We start from the raw sequence: 20,540 nt of genomic DNA on the forward strand, positions 1-20,540 counted from the left end.
TGTCTGAATGGACACCTGTGTCTATGGATGAATGCCTGTATTTTTGAACTGCCGTTGACATTTGTGAATGGTAATGGTAATAAGGAATATCTGCTTTGATAAGTGTCTGCAAATGAGTGTTAAAGGACAAAATGGTTTTGTAATTGGGCCAGAGCCACATCACCAGTCCATATTTTCACAAGTATTATCGGCTATATCCAGTGCTCCCCCCCGGGGGGGGGTACGCGGGGATACGCATACTCCTAAGCATTTTGTGAATCTAAGTTTAGCCTCATTGAGGGGCAGTATTTCAATATGAGTAGGAAAATGAGAGTACCTCTAAACATTTTTTTAAGGAAAAAAGCACTGGCTATATCAATTCTGGCTCCAACTAACAGTACCCTTTAACACAATACATTAATGTCACCCATAAAAAGTAAAGATAGCTATGATGAGGCATAAGAAACATTCCAAAATACAAAGTAGGGCAGTATCTTTATTAGGCCAACCAGAATGTCACAAAATAGGGCGCAAGCTTACAAGTTTTCTTAAATTCTCCATCAGGCCGGGTGGTAAACAAAGCAAGAGGAGGAAGCAGGGTATATGGACTACTGGTAAAATCATGGGTCTGCATGCTGTGCAAATATTAACACAGTCTGCAAACTGCAAAATTGTTTATCTTGTGGTGAAATGCATGGATTCTATGTGTGTTTGGAGAGAGACATAGAATTATTGAATCATAGAATTGTAGAGTGGGAAGGAGACCCAGAAGACCTTCTAGTTCAGTGTGAATTCTCCCTGCATACATTATAAAGGAAGTATTGCCAGAGAATGCACAGTTCACTCATATAGCTCCTGTTGATGCTACTATGTAATATCAGTTTCTGTCCCCAGTTTTAATGTTCCAAGCGCTATCTAATCCATTTAACTAAACTTGCCATTTCCATGCACTTAGGAAGTTCTACATGTGAAAAACTTTGGAAATTGTTCTCAAATATATTATAGTTGTTTCCAACCCCCCCCCCCCACTTTCTTCTTCCCTTTGTCTGTTTTTCAGTCTGATTAATGACAGACATGCTACATCCACAGCTCCCCCAAAGAGATTAACTTCTGAGCACAAACACCTACACTTAAATCTAAAGGAAAATTATTACATTGGTGGCATGGGGATCAGAGGAAATCCCTTTATTAGCACCACAGAACAGACATCCATTCTATTACCTTTGACAGCTGGTTAGCAGTAGTCAGTCTCTTGATACCTATCATTCCAACAGTATTTGACCTTCTTGCCACTTAGAAGAATTGCCTTAAGCTCACTCTTATCTGGAAGCATAATTTCTTCAGCCATTTATATATATAAGGTATAAAGTTTGGCGTAACTCTTAAGTTCTCACAGTTTTGCTATCACTAAGAAAATCCAATGCATGCTGAACTTGGAACATGGTTAGCTTCTGTGCCCTTTGTTTCCAGTGTACTATTCATTTTGGAAGAAGGAACTTCATAAACAGAGGATGCCATTAACTCTTGTTCTTGATGTTAAAGGAAAAACAAAATAATAATGATCTTTTTTAAGATAAGCACATCAAAATGGGATAATTACCAGGAACAAAGGATGTTTCAGAGCCTCTTCAGGTATACAGTGGTACCTCGGTTTACAAACACAATTGGTTCTGGAAGTCTGTATTTAACCTGAAGCGTACTTAACCTGAAGCGAACTTTCCCATTGAAAGTAATGGAAAGTGGATTAATCCATTCCAGACGGTCCGTGAAGTACTTAAACTGAAGCGTACTTAACCTGAAGCGAACTTTCCCATTGAAAGGAATGGAAAGTGGATTAATCTGTTCCAGACGGGTCTGCGGAGTACTCAACCTGAAGCGTACTTAACCTGAGGTGAGGTAGGAGTGTAATTTGTTCCGGAAGTCCGTACTTAACCTGAGGCATACTTAACCTGAAGCGAACTTTCCCATTGAAAGTAATGGAAAGTGGATTAATCCGTTCCAGACGGGTCCGCGGAGTACTTAAACTGAAAATACTCAAACCGAGGCGTACTTAAACCGAGGTATGACTGTACTTTATTTCCATTCTTCTATAATATCATAGGAAGAGGAACTTGTTAATTCTCTTCCATGGAGGAAGATGCCTGAGCTTCCGCTTCACACAGGGACCACAGAAGTGTGGAAGGAAAATGTGTAGCATAATTCATGTGCACACCATCTGCATAATGTGAAATCCCAAGAAGGCATTTGATCAAGTTCCTGCGATGAACTATTGAGGGTTCTTGTTTTATATGGCTCTAGAACTCTTTTATACCCCTTTTATTCTCCAGCAGCATGAGGTCTTCAGTTATGGTCATATTGTGGAAAGGATCATCCTAAGCATTCATTGCTAAAGCACCAACTCCATGAGTACAATTAACCCTAATTTATTCTAAGAACACCATCTCAAATACATCACCATTTTCACACACACACACACACACACACACACACACACACACACACACACACTTATTTGTGAGAAAGAGAGAAAGGAAATTTGAAGTCCATTCAAATTATGAGGTCACATTTGAAGTCATTTAGTCCAACCAATTGCTGATGCAGGAAATCCACCATCGCTGTATCCCTGATAGGTGGCTATCTGCTTAAAAGCCTCTAACAAAACCACCACCTTCTGTGGCAGTCGGATTTACTGTCAATCTGTCTTGGTCCAACAGTTTGGGAGGATGTTTGCTCATGTATTTGGTGAGTTGTCAGAAATAAAGCCCTGCAAATATTTGAAGACTATTACATAGCCATAGGGCTGAAACCAGAAATAGAAAGAGAGGGAAACTCCAGTGGACTTGTGCTGTGGACTTTCCTGGCTCCTCTGTCTACTTCATTTTCCTGCATTGTCAATAAACATTCCCAAGGGTCAAGGGGACTGCTGGAAAAGTGAGTGGTGGGGCCTGGAGTAGTAGTGCTGTTCTGATCTTACAAGATGTATCTTCATCCAGTTTTGGATCAAATACAACAATGTATTTTATGCATGCTAATTGAAAAATATTTGGTAGTGAATTATTGTAGTGAGGAGGACATATGTTAGAAACTCAGAAATCAGTATTTGGACACTCTTTCCCTGTATAGTGCCCCACAATATGTTTTGGACTACAGCTTCCATCAGCCCCAGCCAACTGGGGCACCAGTTTGGGGAAAGTAGCAGTAGGGCATGCTCTTCAAAGAGTGACTTTGTGCAGATATATTGCTGATTATGATTAGGCTTTGATATAACTTCTGAAAACAGAATTACAGTTCATTGTTTGCTGTATTGTACTATATGAATTGAATAGGTTCCAGGAAACACCTTTATTAAATTGGAATTTCACTGCATTAACTTACATTTTATAACATTATTCCGTTCTATGAAAAGATTTTTTCTAACTGGGAACAAGATTGAAATTCAAAAGCACCTAGATAAGTTAGAAGGCTGGGCAGAAAATGAAATAATAATTCAAGGAAGACAAGTATAAATCACTACATACTAGGAAGGAAAGGTATAAAAGTATAAGCCCTAGCACCCCTATGAGCATGACCTAAATCTGAACCTCCCATTACTCCATTTGATACTATTGATGACTGTTATACTCTCCAAGTCAAATTATAAGAACAAACCAGAATCTTTGTTAAAGAATGTGGTGGAGATAACAATCCAGGTATTCACGTTCTGGAGGAGAAACGAGACATCTCTTCACCTTTAGCTGTTCATTATTTCCATAAATAGTCAACCACCTACAGAGGTGGATTTAGGAGAGTGCAACTGGTTTGGTTGCACTTAGTGCAGAGCCTTGGGGATGCCGCAACGATATTCAGTCATACCTCGGTTTAAGTACACTTCGGTTTGAGTACTTTCAGTTTAAGTATTCCGCGGACCTGTCTGGGATGGATTAACCCACTTTCTATTACTTTCAATAGGAAAATTCGCTTCAGGTTAAGTATGCTTCAGGTTAAGTACGGACTTCCAGAACCAATTACACTCATACTTCGGGTTAAGTACTCCGCTACAGGTTGAGTACTTAAGTACGCTTCAGGTTGAGTACTCCGTGGACTGTCTGGAACGGATTAATCCACTTTCCATTACTTTCAATTGGAAAGTTTGCTTCAGGTTAAGTACGCTTCAGGTTAAGTACTCCGTGGACTGTCTGGAACGGATTAATCCACTTTCCATTACTTTCAATTGGAAAGTTTGCTTCAGGTTAAGTACGCTTCAGGTTAAGTACAGACTTCCGGAACCAATTGTGTACTTAAACCAAGGTACCACTGTACAATGGAAGGTGAGAGACATGGGGCGGCACCAAATGTTGGCATTGCACAAGACTTCACTGCACTGCCACCTACCACCATTCTCCTACTCTTCCCCTACATTTCCAGTGTTGGCTTCATAACATCATGTTACCTGAAAAATCGTTTCCCTTTCCACTGCATTAAGTGAGGCCCACTTAGTTTTGCTGTGCCCTGATATTTATCAGCTTGTGGCAACATGGAGGCAGGCTGGTGGTGCCAGTATTGTGAAATGCCCTCCTTGCTGAGATATTAAAGGGTTCATGCATAATGGCATTCTGCTGGCTTTTGAAAGGCACATAACTGTTAAGGCAAACATTCCCTTCAGTTTCTTGATCCAACTGTTTTAAATACCATACTTTTTAAGTGTTTAGTTTTTATGCTTTTTAATGGGCTTGTTTCATTGTACATTTTAAATGTGGGTTTTTTAAAATCTTTGATTTATTGTAAGCGGTATACATTAGCAGTGAGTGGAGCACTGGAGGTGGAACGCCACTGTTCTCCAAGCTTTCAAACGCAGGGTGCTGCTGGTGTTTCCTGGACAGAGAGGGGCGAGGCATGGGGAGCTTGCCACTGTGCAGTGGAGCACATTGGAGCCAATCTGGTGCACTTGCCATTATGCACTCACTCAGTGCTGAGCTCCCCATGCCTCTCCTCTCTTCCTCCGGTAAGTGCCAGCAACATGCTGTGTTTCGAGCAGCCATTCACTTCCCTGTTGCTCCACTGACCATGGTAGTATATATATATATATATATATATATATATATATATATATATATATATATACACACACACACACACACACACACACACACACACACACACACACACAGAGAGAGAGAGAGAGAGAGAGAGAGAGAGAGAGAGAGAGGTGAAACGCAGAAAATTAGAATATCGTCGAAAAGTGCATTTATTTCAGTAATGCAACTTATTATTTTTTCGTTTTCTTTTAACTTTTACAAATGCTTTCTTTTGGAAATTCCACAATAGTAAAACAAATAGTTACAATAATACAAAAATAAACAAAAATAAACATCACTATTACATTTCATCAATTACATTCCATTTATAATTGACCCACCTAACGACAAATAATTACAATTACAACAAATAAAGGCTTGACATATCTTGCTTTGCATGTCATGCATCTATCTCATATATTGGTTTCACTGAAATAAATGCACTTTTCGATGACATTCTAATTTTTCGAGTTTCATATATAACATCAGCAACAACAGTGTTTTGTTGCATTGTGCTGATCAACTGTGATCTAGAACAATTTGAACATCATGTTTTGAGAAGCTCACAGTCTCATTCTGAACAGATAAGCTGGAAGTAAATCCTTTTGAACCCAACAGAATTTCCTCTTATATAGGAGCCTATATAAGATTGGAAATAATTAGCTGCAAGACACAAAACCAGTATTATTATGAAGGTAATAATAATAATAATAAATCAAATGTGAGACTTATTGGCTATTTTGGTAGCCTTTTGAAACAGTGACCAATAGAGGCTGCTTTGAAATTGGTGTTAATGAGAATGCATTAACTTTAATGCTGGCTCTTCTGAATGTGTATCATTAAGGAACCAAAATGCAATATGTTAGTCTAATGTACTAAGCATTCCAAGAATACATCTATCAACCCAGTATAATCTATTCCCCTATCCCTTCTGTATTGTTATTATATACATAATAATGTTTATGAGCTAACACTTAGCATATTATCAGTTCAAACAAGATGCTGTTTGTAACTAGTTAAATGTGCATTAAACTGACTTTTGTCCCTGATAGGAGTGGTTGCATTCACATGTAACACTAAACTCATTGCTTGTTAGACTGCCACTGTAGCCTTTTGTCAACAAGGGGATAGCTATTATTGAAGAGGTCTTTGATTTTAACTTCAGAATCAAATATATCAAAAGGGTGGTCAATGTCAATTTATGTCAGTTAGTATACATTTTACCTCCTTTTATTGGCTCATAAATACAGTCTGATAAGACAGTGAGATTTTACCCAAATGGTAGTGATTGTGTTGAGGGAACTGGCTGGTGTAAATAAAAGGCCAGTTTCAGTACTGGTTAGAAAGGGTAGCAGCTTTGGAGTTGATGTATATTTGTGTGGAACACCGAAGGCCTTAGGCAGGAGCCTCAAGGGAACCAGGAGAAAGAGTAGAGGTTGATATCTGAAGGGAAGCTGAATATCCAACACAGGATCTGATAAAACGGGGGCAAGGAGCTGAAGTACATGTGTCAAGTAGTGAGCAAGGCTCTATGCAACTGGTTGTTGGGAACCTGAGGCAATACTTGTTGCTGGACCATTTTGAAAATCATGGCTGCACCTTGAGAGAAACCTGAAGGTACCTTCGAGTGAAGTTGAATAATGCATGCAAAGTCCTCCTAGTTTCGTGACTTGTATGTTTCCCGGGGAAGGAGAGTGATAGGGTGATTAGCAAGGCCTTGGTTAGGGGATGAAATTGTAATTGTGCATCGCCACCTTCTCACAGGGACAGTAACACTATTATGCAGTGCTGTAGTTCAGAGCAATAATAACTGAGTGAAAACATAAGCATTGTAAAATGTTTTATTTTTAAAGTGGAAATTAGCAGTAATAAAAAATGGGTGAGAGAGAGAGAGAGAGAGAGAGAGAGAGGGAGAGAGAAACTGATCTCAACAATGTATTTGTGACTGATGGGGAAAAACACATATAGGTCATCAAGGTGGCTAAGCAGTGGTTAACAGGATCCAGACCTGAAGCACCACTCATATTTTTAATCACTGTCCATAGGGAGAGATTTAAAAAGAAACAGCTGTGGGCAAAGGCTGCTGTTTTTCTTTCAACGGGATGATCAGATTAATTCGTATCCTAAGGGCTAAATTACAATTTTGGATCCTCTAGAGTAAGTTTGCCACCTTGTGTCTGATGTTTGCAACAGAACATAATAAGAACTACTGTACTGGATTAAACCACAGTAATGTCTAATCTACTCTTCTCTCTCTAGTAGTGTTGAGCAAGAAGCCCCTGGGAAACTCACAAACCATCAGCTGTGGTTTGTAGCAGACATCTGCTAATCAAAGCTATCTCGCCTCCAAACATAACCCTCTAATTCCCATTTGCTTGCCTTTATCACCTAAATGAAAAGCTTCCACTCTTTAGCTTTTATTTAGAAAAAAAAGTTCATTCTCCAGAATAATTCCCTTTACTCTCATTGAATTGAGATGAGCAACAACTGTGATACAATATTAGAAATGTAGTTGTGTAATGATACCTAAATTCCTTTCCTAATAACTCCTAGTGCTGAATCAAAATTCAGGAATTGGGGGAAAAAAGGAATCGCCTTTTCAGCATTCTTCCCATTATTTATTTCTATTTAGTTTGTTTATTACAGCTACATAGATGTTCCATAACGGAGGTTCTCTAGCCAGCTCACAAAACAAATAAGCAAACCACATCACAATTGAACAATGTAAACTATGGCAAATTTATTTTATAAGTAGATAAAACAAAATTGAAGCTACTTGTGCACAGGAACTGCATGATCATGCCATAATTTTTTGCAGAAGCTTTCTCTGTCCAATAAAAAAATGATTTGCCTGAACTATACATTATCTACAATCACATGGTACATAAATTTAATTAATATTGAGGAATGGTGCAAAATGTGAGCGATTTCACAAAACATGAAAGCATGCAACTGATTATGGTCCCAATATCTTTGTTGTATGTCATCACAAGTAAAGTTAGTCCCAATAACAAACAGGTGAAAGTAGGGGTTTGGTCTCAGTTGAGGATGGAAAAACTTTTTAAAATTTCTTTCAGTTTCTCATTTTTCCAATCTTAAATTCAGTTCTCTACTTTTCTGCAGGAATTTGTGATGATGAGGATTAATTTTAAAAACTTAATTAAGTTTCTGCATTTTAGTGTGAATTTCTTCTAAGAAACCCTTTCAGATACAGTTTTGACTAGTGTGCACATATTTGCAAACAATTTCTCTTAATATAATACTTTTTTATATATTCCTCCCATTGATATATTAATCTTATGCACATTTCCCACCAATATAGGAATTTTTTTTTTGTAAACATTGGGTTGGTTGGATAACTGCATCACAAAGTTTGGATAAATGAGAATTTTGAAGAATGGCTGTGCTGCGGTTCTCATATTATTTCAGAAAGTGCAAATTTGATAGATTTGGCTTTAAATGTGAATTGAATTTGTCCCCCTTTTGAACAGTCTTTTTGAAGCTACTGACTTTCCACTGTTTTGAATCGTTTGGTGTCATGTGGAAACCTGTAGCTACAGTACATAGATTGTCTGTATTACTAAAATCTCAAAAAAATTATTTGGGGAAATCACACTGCATATACTTCTCCCAACTGTAAAAAACTATTCTGTTTCTTCCCTCTGCTTTCTGCTGACAATCATTCAAAACAAGATTATGTGCTTTTGAGCCCACCAATTTATCCATAGTTGTGATTTTGGTAAAAGCATTCAATTACATTTTTTGTAATAAAGATTGTAATTATTTGTCCTTGTGCTGCCTGTGGAAATGATAGCCTGTATTTCTGTACCATCTAACTCTGTGAAGAGAAAAATGGATTGTCATTCTGAAGGTATAACCTTAACTTAGATCTGGGAACTTTCTATTGCTGAACAATCTCCACTGGGTTGTAAAATTCTCATTGAGGACATTGGATTTCCCTGTGAAGTCTGAAATGAAGTATATGGCCTCAAGTAACACTTTCATCTTGGGGCTTTAGTAACATTAGCAACTTGATTCTACCAGTTTGTGAGCCTTGGGCAACTATGCTTTGCCTTCTGCTCAGGGACTGTGAAAATCTTTGTTCCTGCAATATCAGAAGGGCAAACATTTATTGTAGCTGTACTTATTATAAAATATATGTGTTTGAACATGCCACTAAAGGACTCCTTATGACGAGCTATTCAACTCTATTAGTTCATGGACCCCAATTTTCTTCTACAAGCATTGCATCCTACTGAGGTCAGTGGCAAAACTTACTACTTTGAATTCCAGAAAAGCCTTGTTATTACCCCTTCTCTCCCATACACACATATTCATAATGCCAGCTGGCCATTATAAGAACTATAGTTTAAGAACCAGAGCCCCAATTTGATTTTCCCACCTCTTCCCTCCCTGTCCCTTCTCCCTTGTATGTCATGTTTTTTTTGTTTTTTTTTAGCTTATAAGCCTGAGGGCAGGAACTGTTTTAAAGTCATAGAATTTCAGAGTTGGAAGGGGGTCATGCAATTCATTTTTGGCATTTAATGTGAGTTGTTAGGGCCATGAATTATATTACGAAATGAATTTTGTGCTGAGAAATGGGATCCTCCTAAATTGAGGGTTCCTGGTTAAGCCACCCCCATGGGGTGTGCTGTTGCTATGCATGGCCCAAGCCTTGTCTGTTGGGCCCCGGGATCACGCTTGGCTGTTTGGGCCAATTAGGGCAAGTGGCGTGATCCTGGGGACCTATAAATGCGGCAGCGTGACAGGGGTGGGGCACTTGCTTCGTGCTACCAAACACCCTCCCTACTTTAGGTGCTGCTGCTTTGGCCTTGCTTTGGATTGGGTCTCCTGCTTTGGAGAAGGGGCTGGGTAGGAATTTTTCCATTTGGCAGATCCGCTGAGCCACTTGGTTTCCGTCTACCCCCCTTAGCAATCATCACAACTTGGTAAGGTTTGGGGTTAGGCATTGGTTTATAGAAATGTGCGGGAGGGGAGGTGTGGCCATCACCTGCCCCTCCAGAAATAGGGTATTCCGGTAAAGGCATCTGGGGCCCCTGGATCTCGTCTGAAATCCGCTTGAAGGGTTAAGGCCATGCCAGGACCACAGGTGAGCTTCAGTCAATCTTCACCAATGTTGCTCCTTTGTTTGGTGTTTACCCTTTCAGACTGCCAGCCAGACAGGCTGGAGTCAGTTATAGTCTCTGACCAATGCCTAGGCCAATACTGCTCAATTTGTTTTGTAATCAATAAAGTTGTGGCTAAATTTTCCCCAAAAACTTAAACTAAAATTATGTGTCCGTTTGAAGTTATTTACTGAAAAGGGGCTGGGGGGGGGGCTTGGGGTGCAAATTGTAAAACCTATGTAAATGACACAAAGTAAGTAAATCTGCATTACTTGTTTTTCATATTTTCTGTTCTGCTAATCATGGGAAAGAGTTACATAGGACAGAGTGAAGCCACTATATTTGAACTCTCTCTCTCTATTTGGGACCTTTTATGTTTTGTAGGATTACACTAGAATTGTCTACACACTTTTAAGCCTCCATTAAAAAAAACCTTTAAAAAAGAGTTGGAAAATCCAGGTTCTGCTTTGTGGTGTATTGAATTGTATAACATCTTTATTGGTACTGAATGGGAGTCTGGAAATACTCTATGAGTCCTACTGATGTATCTTTTTCTTCCTTTTTTTTAGCCCCCTGTGAAGCCAACACATTCTTTTGCCATAGTAACATGTGTATTAATAATACATTGGTCTGCAATGGACTCCAGAACTGTGTGTATCCATGGGATGAAAACCACTGCAAAGGTAATGCATAAGTATAGCGATGTGGAATTTGAAAGATGCTACTTTATGCTCATTAATGCCACGTTTTCTTTGTTATCAAGTGGAAGTTGATTGTGATGAATGCCAATTTTAAATGGGTCCTGCCAATCAAACTCATGATGGTGATGGGATGCAGGTAAACAGTTGATATATAAAGATTGTATAGCTATATAGAACAAAGCCAGAACAGGGATTTGATAAATATAGAGCCAAGGGGAAGCTTTAACACAGTAGTGACAGGAAAAGATGCAGAATTATATGCTTCCTGCATCTTCTTTCCATTCTGCCTGAACGAATTCATGTACAGTATTTCTGATACATATTTCCTATCATGGGCTGGACCTAGACACATCAAAAAAAGCTTTCAGAAAAACCTGTTGTAAATATCATAGTGGGAAATCACGTTGGAGAAAGATGGTACTCCACACCGCCATCTGGTGTCACAGTGTAATAACGCATATAAAATGTTTTTTCTTCCTAATGTAGCTGAGTCCATGGTATCTGTCCCTTTCAACACGTAGAACCCCTCCACACAATTCACACGTAACGTGGACTAAACAGACTTGTTGTGTTAATTGCCTTCACCTTTTGAAAAGTGGTGTTGATGATGTTACCAAGTCTTCATGAAATGGTTCTGAGGCCCTGAAACTAATCTGTAGCTGTAGCAATAGCAGCAGCAGCCGACTGTGTCATGGAGATACATTTTCAAATATCATGCTGATCACAAGTAAAGGTGCCTGCCAGCAAGTCAGCAGCTATCAATATTTGTTCTAAAAATGCATTTCGTTTCAGAGCTGTGTCTCCCAGGGATATCAAGCTGAATTAAAAGTTGAAACGTATTCACAGCATGCCATGAAATGCTGTGTAAATGAATGCCTTGTTCTTGAAAAGTGGAAAACATCACCAGCTTATTTCTTCTTTAATTAGGAAGTATAGTATGGAGGCGGGGAGGTTAACTACCCCATTAGGGAATGTATGAATTCTGTATCCTGTTTTTATTTCCCCTTCAGATATATTCGCTCTGTAACTGGTAGCACTTAGGACTGGGTTTCGGCGGAATTAGCAGTCAGGTGTGATTAGGAACTCATTGTGAAGGCAGTGAATGTCCTGTGTGAGTGCCTGGAGGCGGTTGGAGGATGGATGGCAGCTAACAGATTGAGGTTGAATCCTGACAAGACAGAAGTACTGTTTTGGGGGGACAGGGGGTGGGTGGGTGTGGGGGACTCCCTGGTCCTGAGTGGGATAACTGTGCCCTTGAACAACCTGGTGCGCAGCCTGGGAGTCATTTTAGACTCACAGCTGTCCATGAAGGCACAGGTCAATTCTGTGTCCAGGGCGGCTGTCTACCAGCTCCATCTGGTACGAAGGCTGAGACCCTACCTGCCCGCAGACTATCTCACCAGAGTGGTGCATGCTCTAGTTATCTCCCGCTTGGACTACTGCAAAGCGCTCTATGTGGGGCTACCTTTGAAGGTGACCCGGAAACTGCAATTAATCCAGAATGCGGCAGCTAGACTGGTGACTGGGAGCGGCCACTGAGACCACATAACACCGGTCCTAAGAGACCTACATTGGCTCCCAGTATGTTTCCGAGCACAATTCAAAGTGTTGGTGCTGACCTTTAAAGCCCTAAACGGCCTTGGACTTATATACCTGAAGGAGCGTCTCCACCCCCATTGTTCAGCCCGGACACTGAGATCCAGCGCTGAGGCCCTTCTGGCGGTTCCCTCACTGAGAGAAGCTAAGCTACAGGGAACCAGACAGAGAACCTTCTTGGTAGTGGTGCCCGCCCTGTGGAACGCCCTCCCATCGGAGGTCAAGGAGATAAACAACTACCTGACATTTAGAAAACACCTAAGGCAGCCCTGTTTAGGGAAGTTTTTAATCTGTGATATTTTAATGCATTTTGGTATTTGTTGGAAGCTGCCCAGAGTGGCGGGGAAAACCCAGCCAGATGGGCGGGGTATAAATAAATAATAATAATAATAATTGTGCGCAGGTTCTGGACATGTGAAAGCCTATGTTTTTTCAGACGTAGTGCCAGATGCATAATTTTTGGGACATGATATTTTGGCAGGGCCAGTAGGCATGGCCTCACATCTCCAAGCATTTAGTCTGTACACAGAGATGAATGTCTGCGTGAATCTTATACTTTCTACTGTACTGGGTGTGAGTAGGGATATAAAGGACAGATCAAACAGGGAATCGCATACCTGGCTGTTAAAATGGCTTCCTTCAAAGAAAAGGTTTTTTAGACATACTGTTCTTACTGTCTGCTAAGCCAAAGTGTATGTATGGAAGTCTTTCAGTCCTGTCAGGGGATCTGACAACCATTTAAAATCACCATAGGATATAAAAGTGCATAGTCAAAAAAATGCAACAGAGGCGGGGACCACAGATAGACACACCAATGCCTATGTTCAAATTATCACAGAGCTCCTGATAAACCTTTTAGTTTCCGTTGTTTAAAGCCCATTCAGGAATACTTCACATTTTTTTCTAAAGAGCTAGTTGTAAACCAACTCTGCACCCTCATCTCCTATCCTTCTGCATCTCCTATCAGTACACACCTTAACTTTCCCCAAGGAAGTAGTTAAATTTCCACATAGTTTTCTACTTATTTCTGTGTGTTTTGTTTTCTAATATGCTAAGCACATTAAGAGACTTGATTTATCTCTGTTCACAGAATTTAGGGTTGCATTGATTCATCTTCCTTAGGCATTCTAGTATTAAATAAATTAAAGTGAGGGCCAAATATAGATTTTTCCCCTTCCTGCAGGGAAAAGAAAGCATCCTGCCACTTTAAGCATTGCTACTTATTTTAAATTGAAAACATTTTTAATGGTATATGATATCACTTTACCATGTACTCTGAATGAATAGAAATCCTTCACCATTTTAGTTTGCTGTGCAAAGAACTGATCTTTAACATAGCCAAAAGCATTGAAAAATATATTCCTTTGCTGGGATTTATTTATTTATTTTTGAAAATATAGAGCTGTTATGTCATTCATGGGACGTGACTTTACACTATTATATTTTTCACATTTGATTTAAATCCAACCATTGGTTAAGATTGGTCAATACATGGAAACTGTAGCTTAGCACAAGAAGCTGATATAAAGCAAGCTGGCACAAGTTGAGCCAGTGTAAAGTTAGACCAGATCCGAACCCTGTTCTGGAGCCAGGATATTGACAGCAGAGCCAGCCCAAGCCTGTTAGAAGGAAAACAAGCCTTTAAAATATAGTTTGACTTGCACTACCTTTTCAGCCAGGTCATGTGACTGAGCTGAACTGAGTTAGGCTCCTGCTCAAGTCCTCCCTATCTGGTCCTGTCCCCCACCCCCAAAAATGCCCTTTTAAGGAGGACTTACACCAGTTATAGTCTCTGGGTTCAACCTCTCACATAGAGCTATGAGGTAGACTTGAAAGTTCACTGCCTTTTCTTGGCCAGAATTCCTCTTGGACTGCACTCCTAGTGCTCCCCATATCTCCACACCAGTGGTTCCTCCTCCCATTGAGAGGTACCTGCAATGGTAGTTTCAAAAGAAATGTGTCAATGAGTCATTCAATCTAGTAGACCTCTCAGTTTTGTGAACAAAACCTATGTTTTTTTTTATAATAAAACTTGGCAGTATTTGGAAGACAGTTCAGCATATAGTGATAATCACATAGCCAGTGGAGCAGAGCAAGTGCAATTTATGCTACCAGAATGAACAGGCTGAGACAAGAAGCCTGTGAAGATTATCCTTTGGGTCTAGAGCAGTGATGCTATGAAGATCTATATTTATGAAGCTTGGCATGTATGGTATAACAAAAAGGTATGCAATGGCTCATAGTAAAAGATTTTTTTTAAATCTTACTTGAAATCTTATTTGTAATAATTCTTGCTTCTCCTCCTGAGACAGGTGAGTGTTAACTAATACCAGTGATTTCACACACTTCAATGTTAGTAGCTGAGATGGTATTCAAGGATAAAGAAGCATTCCTATTTAAATTTCCATAAACTGCTGCTAGTTCACAGACTGAAGTTTGTCATCGTGCACCCAAGAATATCGCTAATAAGCAACTGACGCTAGGCTGCAAAGTTAGAGCTATAACCAGATTATATTGTCAAATTTAGGGTGCTTCCAGACAGGGGCTTAATACTGTAAATGGATCACTGAGATGTTGCGAATGAATAATTGGCAACAGATATTGTTGGTTTTTTAATTTCTTAGATTCTCAACGGAAAGGGTAAATCTGGATTAAATTGGGGAGATACTTGCTGAAAATTTGATGACAGCATCATTTGGACGCTGCAAGAAATTTCCATGAATGAAGAACACCAAATCCACACACCACTCTCCAAAAAACACTTTTTCTGGAAGCACCCTTAGTTATTTTTGTTAGCTTCTTTGAGCATTTTAGTAGGGAAAAGCAGGGCAGAAATACTTGAGATAGAAAAATCGAAAGGTTCCTTCCTGTAACTGAATGGTTTCATGTGAATCCCACTATAGAGGTAGATCAATTTTTATTTTCCAACTGCATGAAGGAATTTGGCACTGTGAAACACCTCACCATCAAGATAAAAGATTGTCCTGCCAATTCAACTTTCTGTTCCAGTTAGCCATTCTTATATTAGCTTACAAAGAATAGTGGCAAGTGTTTGTTTATTTACAGAGAATATTAATTCTTTCTTTCTTTCTTTTTATGTTTCCCCATCAAACAGAAAAAAGAAAAGCCAACATACTGGACCAGCTTACCAATACCAGTGGGACAATAATTGGGGTGACCACTTGTATTGTGGTCCTCCTTATCATTATCTCTGTTATAGTACAGATCAAACAGCCTCGTAAAAAATATGTCCAGAGGAAAGCAGACTTTGATCAAACAGTATTCCAGGAGGTGTTTGAGCCTCCCCACTATGAGCTATGCACTCTTAGAGGGACAGGGGCTACAGCGGACCTTGCAGACGTTGCAGATGACTTTGAAAATTATCATAAACTGCGGAGATCATCTTCAAAATGCATTCATGACCACCACTGTGGATCACAGTTATCTAGCACTAAGGGCAGCCGTAGTAACCTCAGCACAAGAGATACGCCTATCTTGACAGAAATTCAACCCCAGCCTGTAAAGCCTCTCATACAGCCCATGAACAGAAGAAATATCCTCGTAATGAAGCATAGCTACTCCCAAGATGCTGCAGATGCGTGCGAGATAGATGAAATCGAAGAGGTACCAACCACGAGTCACAGGCTCTCCAGGCATGATAAAGCTGTCCAGCGGTCAGTATCAATAGATTTTTGATGAAGACTATTGTATGAGGACTGGGTTCAAGCCTAACTCTTCCCTCTTTATTTCTCTAATTTATATCAGTTCTTTACTTCTTTTTTTACTTTCTAAGATCCATTCACATAGCTTGTGATGAGCAATTGCTCTAAAAGGAGCGCTGGGAGTTATCATGCAAACACTGCATGGAAACAGCAAAGGCAGAGAAACCGCTTGCCAAGAATCCAAAAGCTGTCCTGGCAAACGTTTATATCCTCAGTCACCGAATAGCAGTTGTCACTGTGATCCATGACAGTTTTGCATGGGAACCCCTTCACAGCCACAGTTGAGAACCAGATCAAAACATGCTGTGTGAATGTGCTTCTTGAACTCTTTCTCCCTCTGTTTGTTTTTACTTCCGGCCCAAATTAGATGTGAAACAGAAAACTCACAGGATTGCCTCCATCCTCTACACCCTCAAAATCTCCTCCGAATGGATTGGGGACACTTCAGAGCAGGTTTTGAGGGTCCATGAGGAGAGGAAAGGATAGAGAAATCCCATTGTACTCAGCACTGGATTCAACCCTTAGCTTTTGTTTTCTTTTGTTTTCCTAATCAGCAGCCCCACACTTCCAGTTTGACAACCAGGGAAGTGGCAATCTGGGAAAGGAAGTTTACTCCTTTCCTTCCTCCATCTTTTCCTGATGACCTTTTCCTCCCATCCTAAAGCAGCTATGAGCTCTGCGATGACAGGAATGGGGGGGGGCATCTGTATCCATCTCTCCACATCTAGATCTAATAGCTGCCATTTGAGTGGAAAAAAGGGAGGAAAGGGTTAAGCCTTCTCCTAATTATGGATCTCTCAGGTCACATCTGTTCCTGCCCTATCTTTCAGCTCATGATAAATAACTCAATCTCCCTACTGATGTCAATATTTTTAGTGTTTTAATTTTATTTAAATGCAAAACTATAAGAAAATGCAGGTACTTTGATCATACCAAAGACTTTTTAATTTTGCTAAAATTAGTTGGGATTTCTTTTGAAAAATCAGTATGCACATGGTTACTTTTGTTTATTTCTTACTGCATTTGTATCCTATCTTTTCTTCAAAGAGCTCAAGGTGGTGTACGAAAGCCCCCCCCCCAATTTTATCCTCACAATAATCCTTTGAGGTAGGTTAGGATGAAAGTTAGTGACTAGCACAAGGTCACCCAGTCAGTTTCATACCTGTGTGGGAATTTGAACCCTAGTCTCTCAGTTTCTAGTACAACACTAACCACTACAGTTTTTCAGCTATATTCAAGAAAACCTGAATTGGATAGTTTGATGAGGGGAAACTCCTTTCCCATGAAACATGGCTTTCTATGTAATAAATGACAATATTTCAAAGTATTACAGTATGATTTCTGTAGCTGACCATAGTAACCACTGCTTATCATATTTTTTTGGCATTTAGACCACAGGATAATTTTTATCGCTTCAGCTTGATATTCCTTTAGATTTGTTTATGGGAAAAAATGTAGTGGAGAAGAGTTTTCTGATTCAAGTCTGGCATGATTTCTGTTTTAATGACTAGCACGGAGATTCTTTTATTGTGTATTGCACCTTGAATGCTTGTAAATAAGAATGATTAAAAATTTGCAAGTAAATGCAAAAAAGAAAAATACTTATGTTACAGCTTATTTGGAAACAGCCAGAACTTTTAAAAATAGATTTGTGTTTCATATGCATGCTTTATTTCTCTGTGTTTTAATGTTCTGTTCATGTGCTCCATAATGTTTCATTTTGTACGTCTAGGCCATTGGGTATCCGAATACCTCAAAGCATCTTGTCAACTTCAGCCCTGCCAACTTGAAATGGGATGAGTTGATGGGGCACTTTGAGGGTTGACCTTGTTTATGAGAACATTACTTTTGTCAATCTGCATGCCAGTTTTAAGTGTCTTGGATCAATTTGATCAGGGTTTGTAAATTATTCTTCATTTAAGAATGTATATGCATATATTTCTTTTTTTCTATGCAAACATTATTATGTTGAATGAAATAGCCATAACATTCCAGGTTCTGCCTCATTGGGTCTCTAAACAAACATGAATCTGAGTACAACACAACTAGGGTGTAAAAGGCAAACTGAAGGTAAGTGAACAAATATATAGCTCCCAATTCATCATCTCTTGCATTCCATTTGTTTTCTTTGAAAATGTCTAGTAGTTGTATATCACTTGCTGTGTGTGTGTGTGTGTGTGTGTGTGTGGTGGTTTCCCCCCCTTCATTTTCTTTTGCTTTGCTTGAAAATGGTGCTAACCTTTCAGCATACAAAGAATTTAAAACTATAGGCAGGAAGCCGCTACAACTTAAAGAATGCATACAATAAATTAAATTGGTACCCTCGGTTTCATTAGAGCATCCTTGCTAAGTATAATCTGCATCTCAAACTTGAATTCTAAACAAGTGCTTGGCATGAACACCCCCCTTTATTTAAGAAAATGATTGTGTGAAGTGTTTCAATAGGTAATAACTTCTAGCCTGATCCACGCTGTGGGAGTTCTAAATTTAGGGAGCTCTCAATTTAGATATGTCAATATATCTACCCTAGTTGAACCCAATGCTTCCTGAGGGGTGTATGAAGAATTTTATCCTCATAGCAGCCCCCTGAGGAAATAAGACTGGTGATGTCCTACTCCGGACTGGCTAGTAAACCTCATGGATTGAGTGTGGATTTAAACCAAGGTGTTTCCATTTCAAGCTCAGTGCTCTATGCATTTCACCACACTGGCTGTCTGACCATGACAAAACATATATTTACAACTGTCTGATACCCTGAATTGTCTCTTCCCCGCATTACTGTTTTGGATGTGCTATATGCATGGCCCCCAGCTATTGGGAATATGTAGGAAGCAGCAAAATTTTCACTTGATCTCCAATCTAAACAACAATTTTCTACCTTGAATAACCAACCAGAAAGGAAGTGCCAGGGGATAAATTTGTAACTCCCAGCTGGGGATCATGCACAGTGCTTTGTCCCTGCTGTGAGAGCAGCACTGGTACCAGGTCACACTCTGCTGCCAACAGCTGTGATCAGGCTGTTTGTTTGATGGCGCTTAAATGCTTAGTTAAATTAAGATAGGAAGGCATCTGTTATCTCACTGTATTGTCATTTAGAATTCATGATGTTGGAAAAGGGCTTGCTTAACAGCTTGTAAGAATTTAATCTACTTGTTCCTTTTATATTGGTGTGCACTTTCATTTTGCTAGCACTACGTAATTACAGTTTTCTGGAGGGTTTGGACACATGATTTTATATTTTATTTTCCCCTTAATATTTCAACAGTCAACATCTAGTTGAAAGTTTTCTATACAAAACTATTACTGCCACAACCTAAGGCTTCATATTATTCTGTTGTAGGCGTGGACTGACACAAAACCAACAACTTTTATGCTAGGGAAAACTCCCCATGTTTATTCCTGTTGAACACACTGACCTTTCCTCTTATTGAAATGAAACATAATGTTTGTGCATGGGGGAAAAATAGGCATAAAAGGATAATTCCTAGATGCCAGGATTCAAGTTTGGGGAAGTATTCCTTGGTGAGAGAACCCCAGCAGAGGTTTAAAAATCACAAAACATACTGCAAAGTGAAAAATGGAATTATAGGCTATTAGACCTTTAAAATATTCCCTTTAAAGTGCATTCCAAAGTTTCCCTCTTCCCCTAGCATTGAAAATGACCATGTTTGGTAAGTTTAAAATGGTTTACTTACAAACTCTCTAAGGATCAGATTCATATTCTTTTCCATATAGCATTCAGAAAAAGTTGCACAGGCAGACTTAGTTATAGAGTGGTGAAAGTTCCTAAATTATTGGTACAGGAACTCAAGAGTGACTCATGAAAGCCATGCAGTGTGAAGTGGAGCCACCAACTCAAACCTCTTTACACCCTGAACTTCTCAGGTAGACTGGGGCTTGATTACCCATTTCCTCCCAAGGTAATGGAAGTGGACATAGCTGAGCCTGGCAGGACAGTTTACTCTATGATATTAACCCCTTCATATATTAATTAGACTTAAGCATGTTGATTATATGAGGCTGGTTATCCCACACATAAGAACAAATAGTCACTATAAGTATCTGAGCTGCAGTTTGGGTGTTGTTGGTTTTTTTCAGATGGATGTGTATAGGTATGTAGTGAAACACATAGAAACAAAATGTTAAACTATTAGTAAGATATACAAGCGTTTGATTTTTCAGGGGAAGGGAGAAGTCATAAGTCATTCTTTGTTTTATACATACAAACATTTTGACTACAAAATTACTTAGCCAGTATTTTCAGGCCTTGAGTGAATGTGGTGGTGGTGGTGGAGAGACAGAATTCTCACTTGAGTCAACTATTTTTATTCACACCAAAATTCAAATATTTCTTCTTACCTT

At 39.4% G+C, this 20,540-nt stretch overlaps 1 protein-coding gene across 1 annotated transcript in view; it reads left to right on the top strand.

Moving 5' to 3' along the window:
* Positions 1 to 18,248, top strand: part of NETO1 (neuropilin and tolloid like 1) — a 106,102-nt gene extending 87,854 nt beyond the window's left edge. The window contains exons 8-10 of the mRNA XM_088675287.1: positions 10,729 to 10,842; positions 15,572 to 16,130; positions 18,174 to 18,248. Coding sequence (XP_088531413.1) covers positions 10,729 to 10,842; positions 15,572 to 16,130; positions 18,174 to 18,234 — 734 coding nt within the window. The 3' untranslated portion in view covers positions 18,235 to 18,248. The remainder of the gene's footprint in view (positions 1 to 10,728; positions 10,843 to 15,571; positions 16,131 to 18,173) is intronic.
* The last annotated feature ends 2,292 nt before the right edge of the window (positions 18,249 to 20,540 follow it).

This window comes from Zootoca vivipara, chromosome 8 (genome assembly GCF_965207765.1).
Source record: "Zootoca vivipara chromosome 8, rZooViv2.hap1.1, whole genome shotgun sequence".
Taxonomy (NCBI): Eukaryota; Metazoa; Chordata; class Lepidosauria; order Squamata; family Lacertidae; genus Zootoca; species Zootoca vivipara.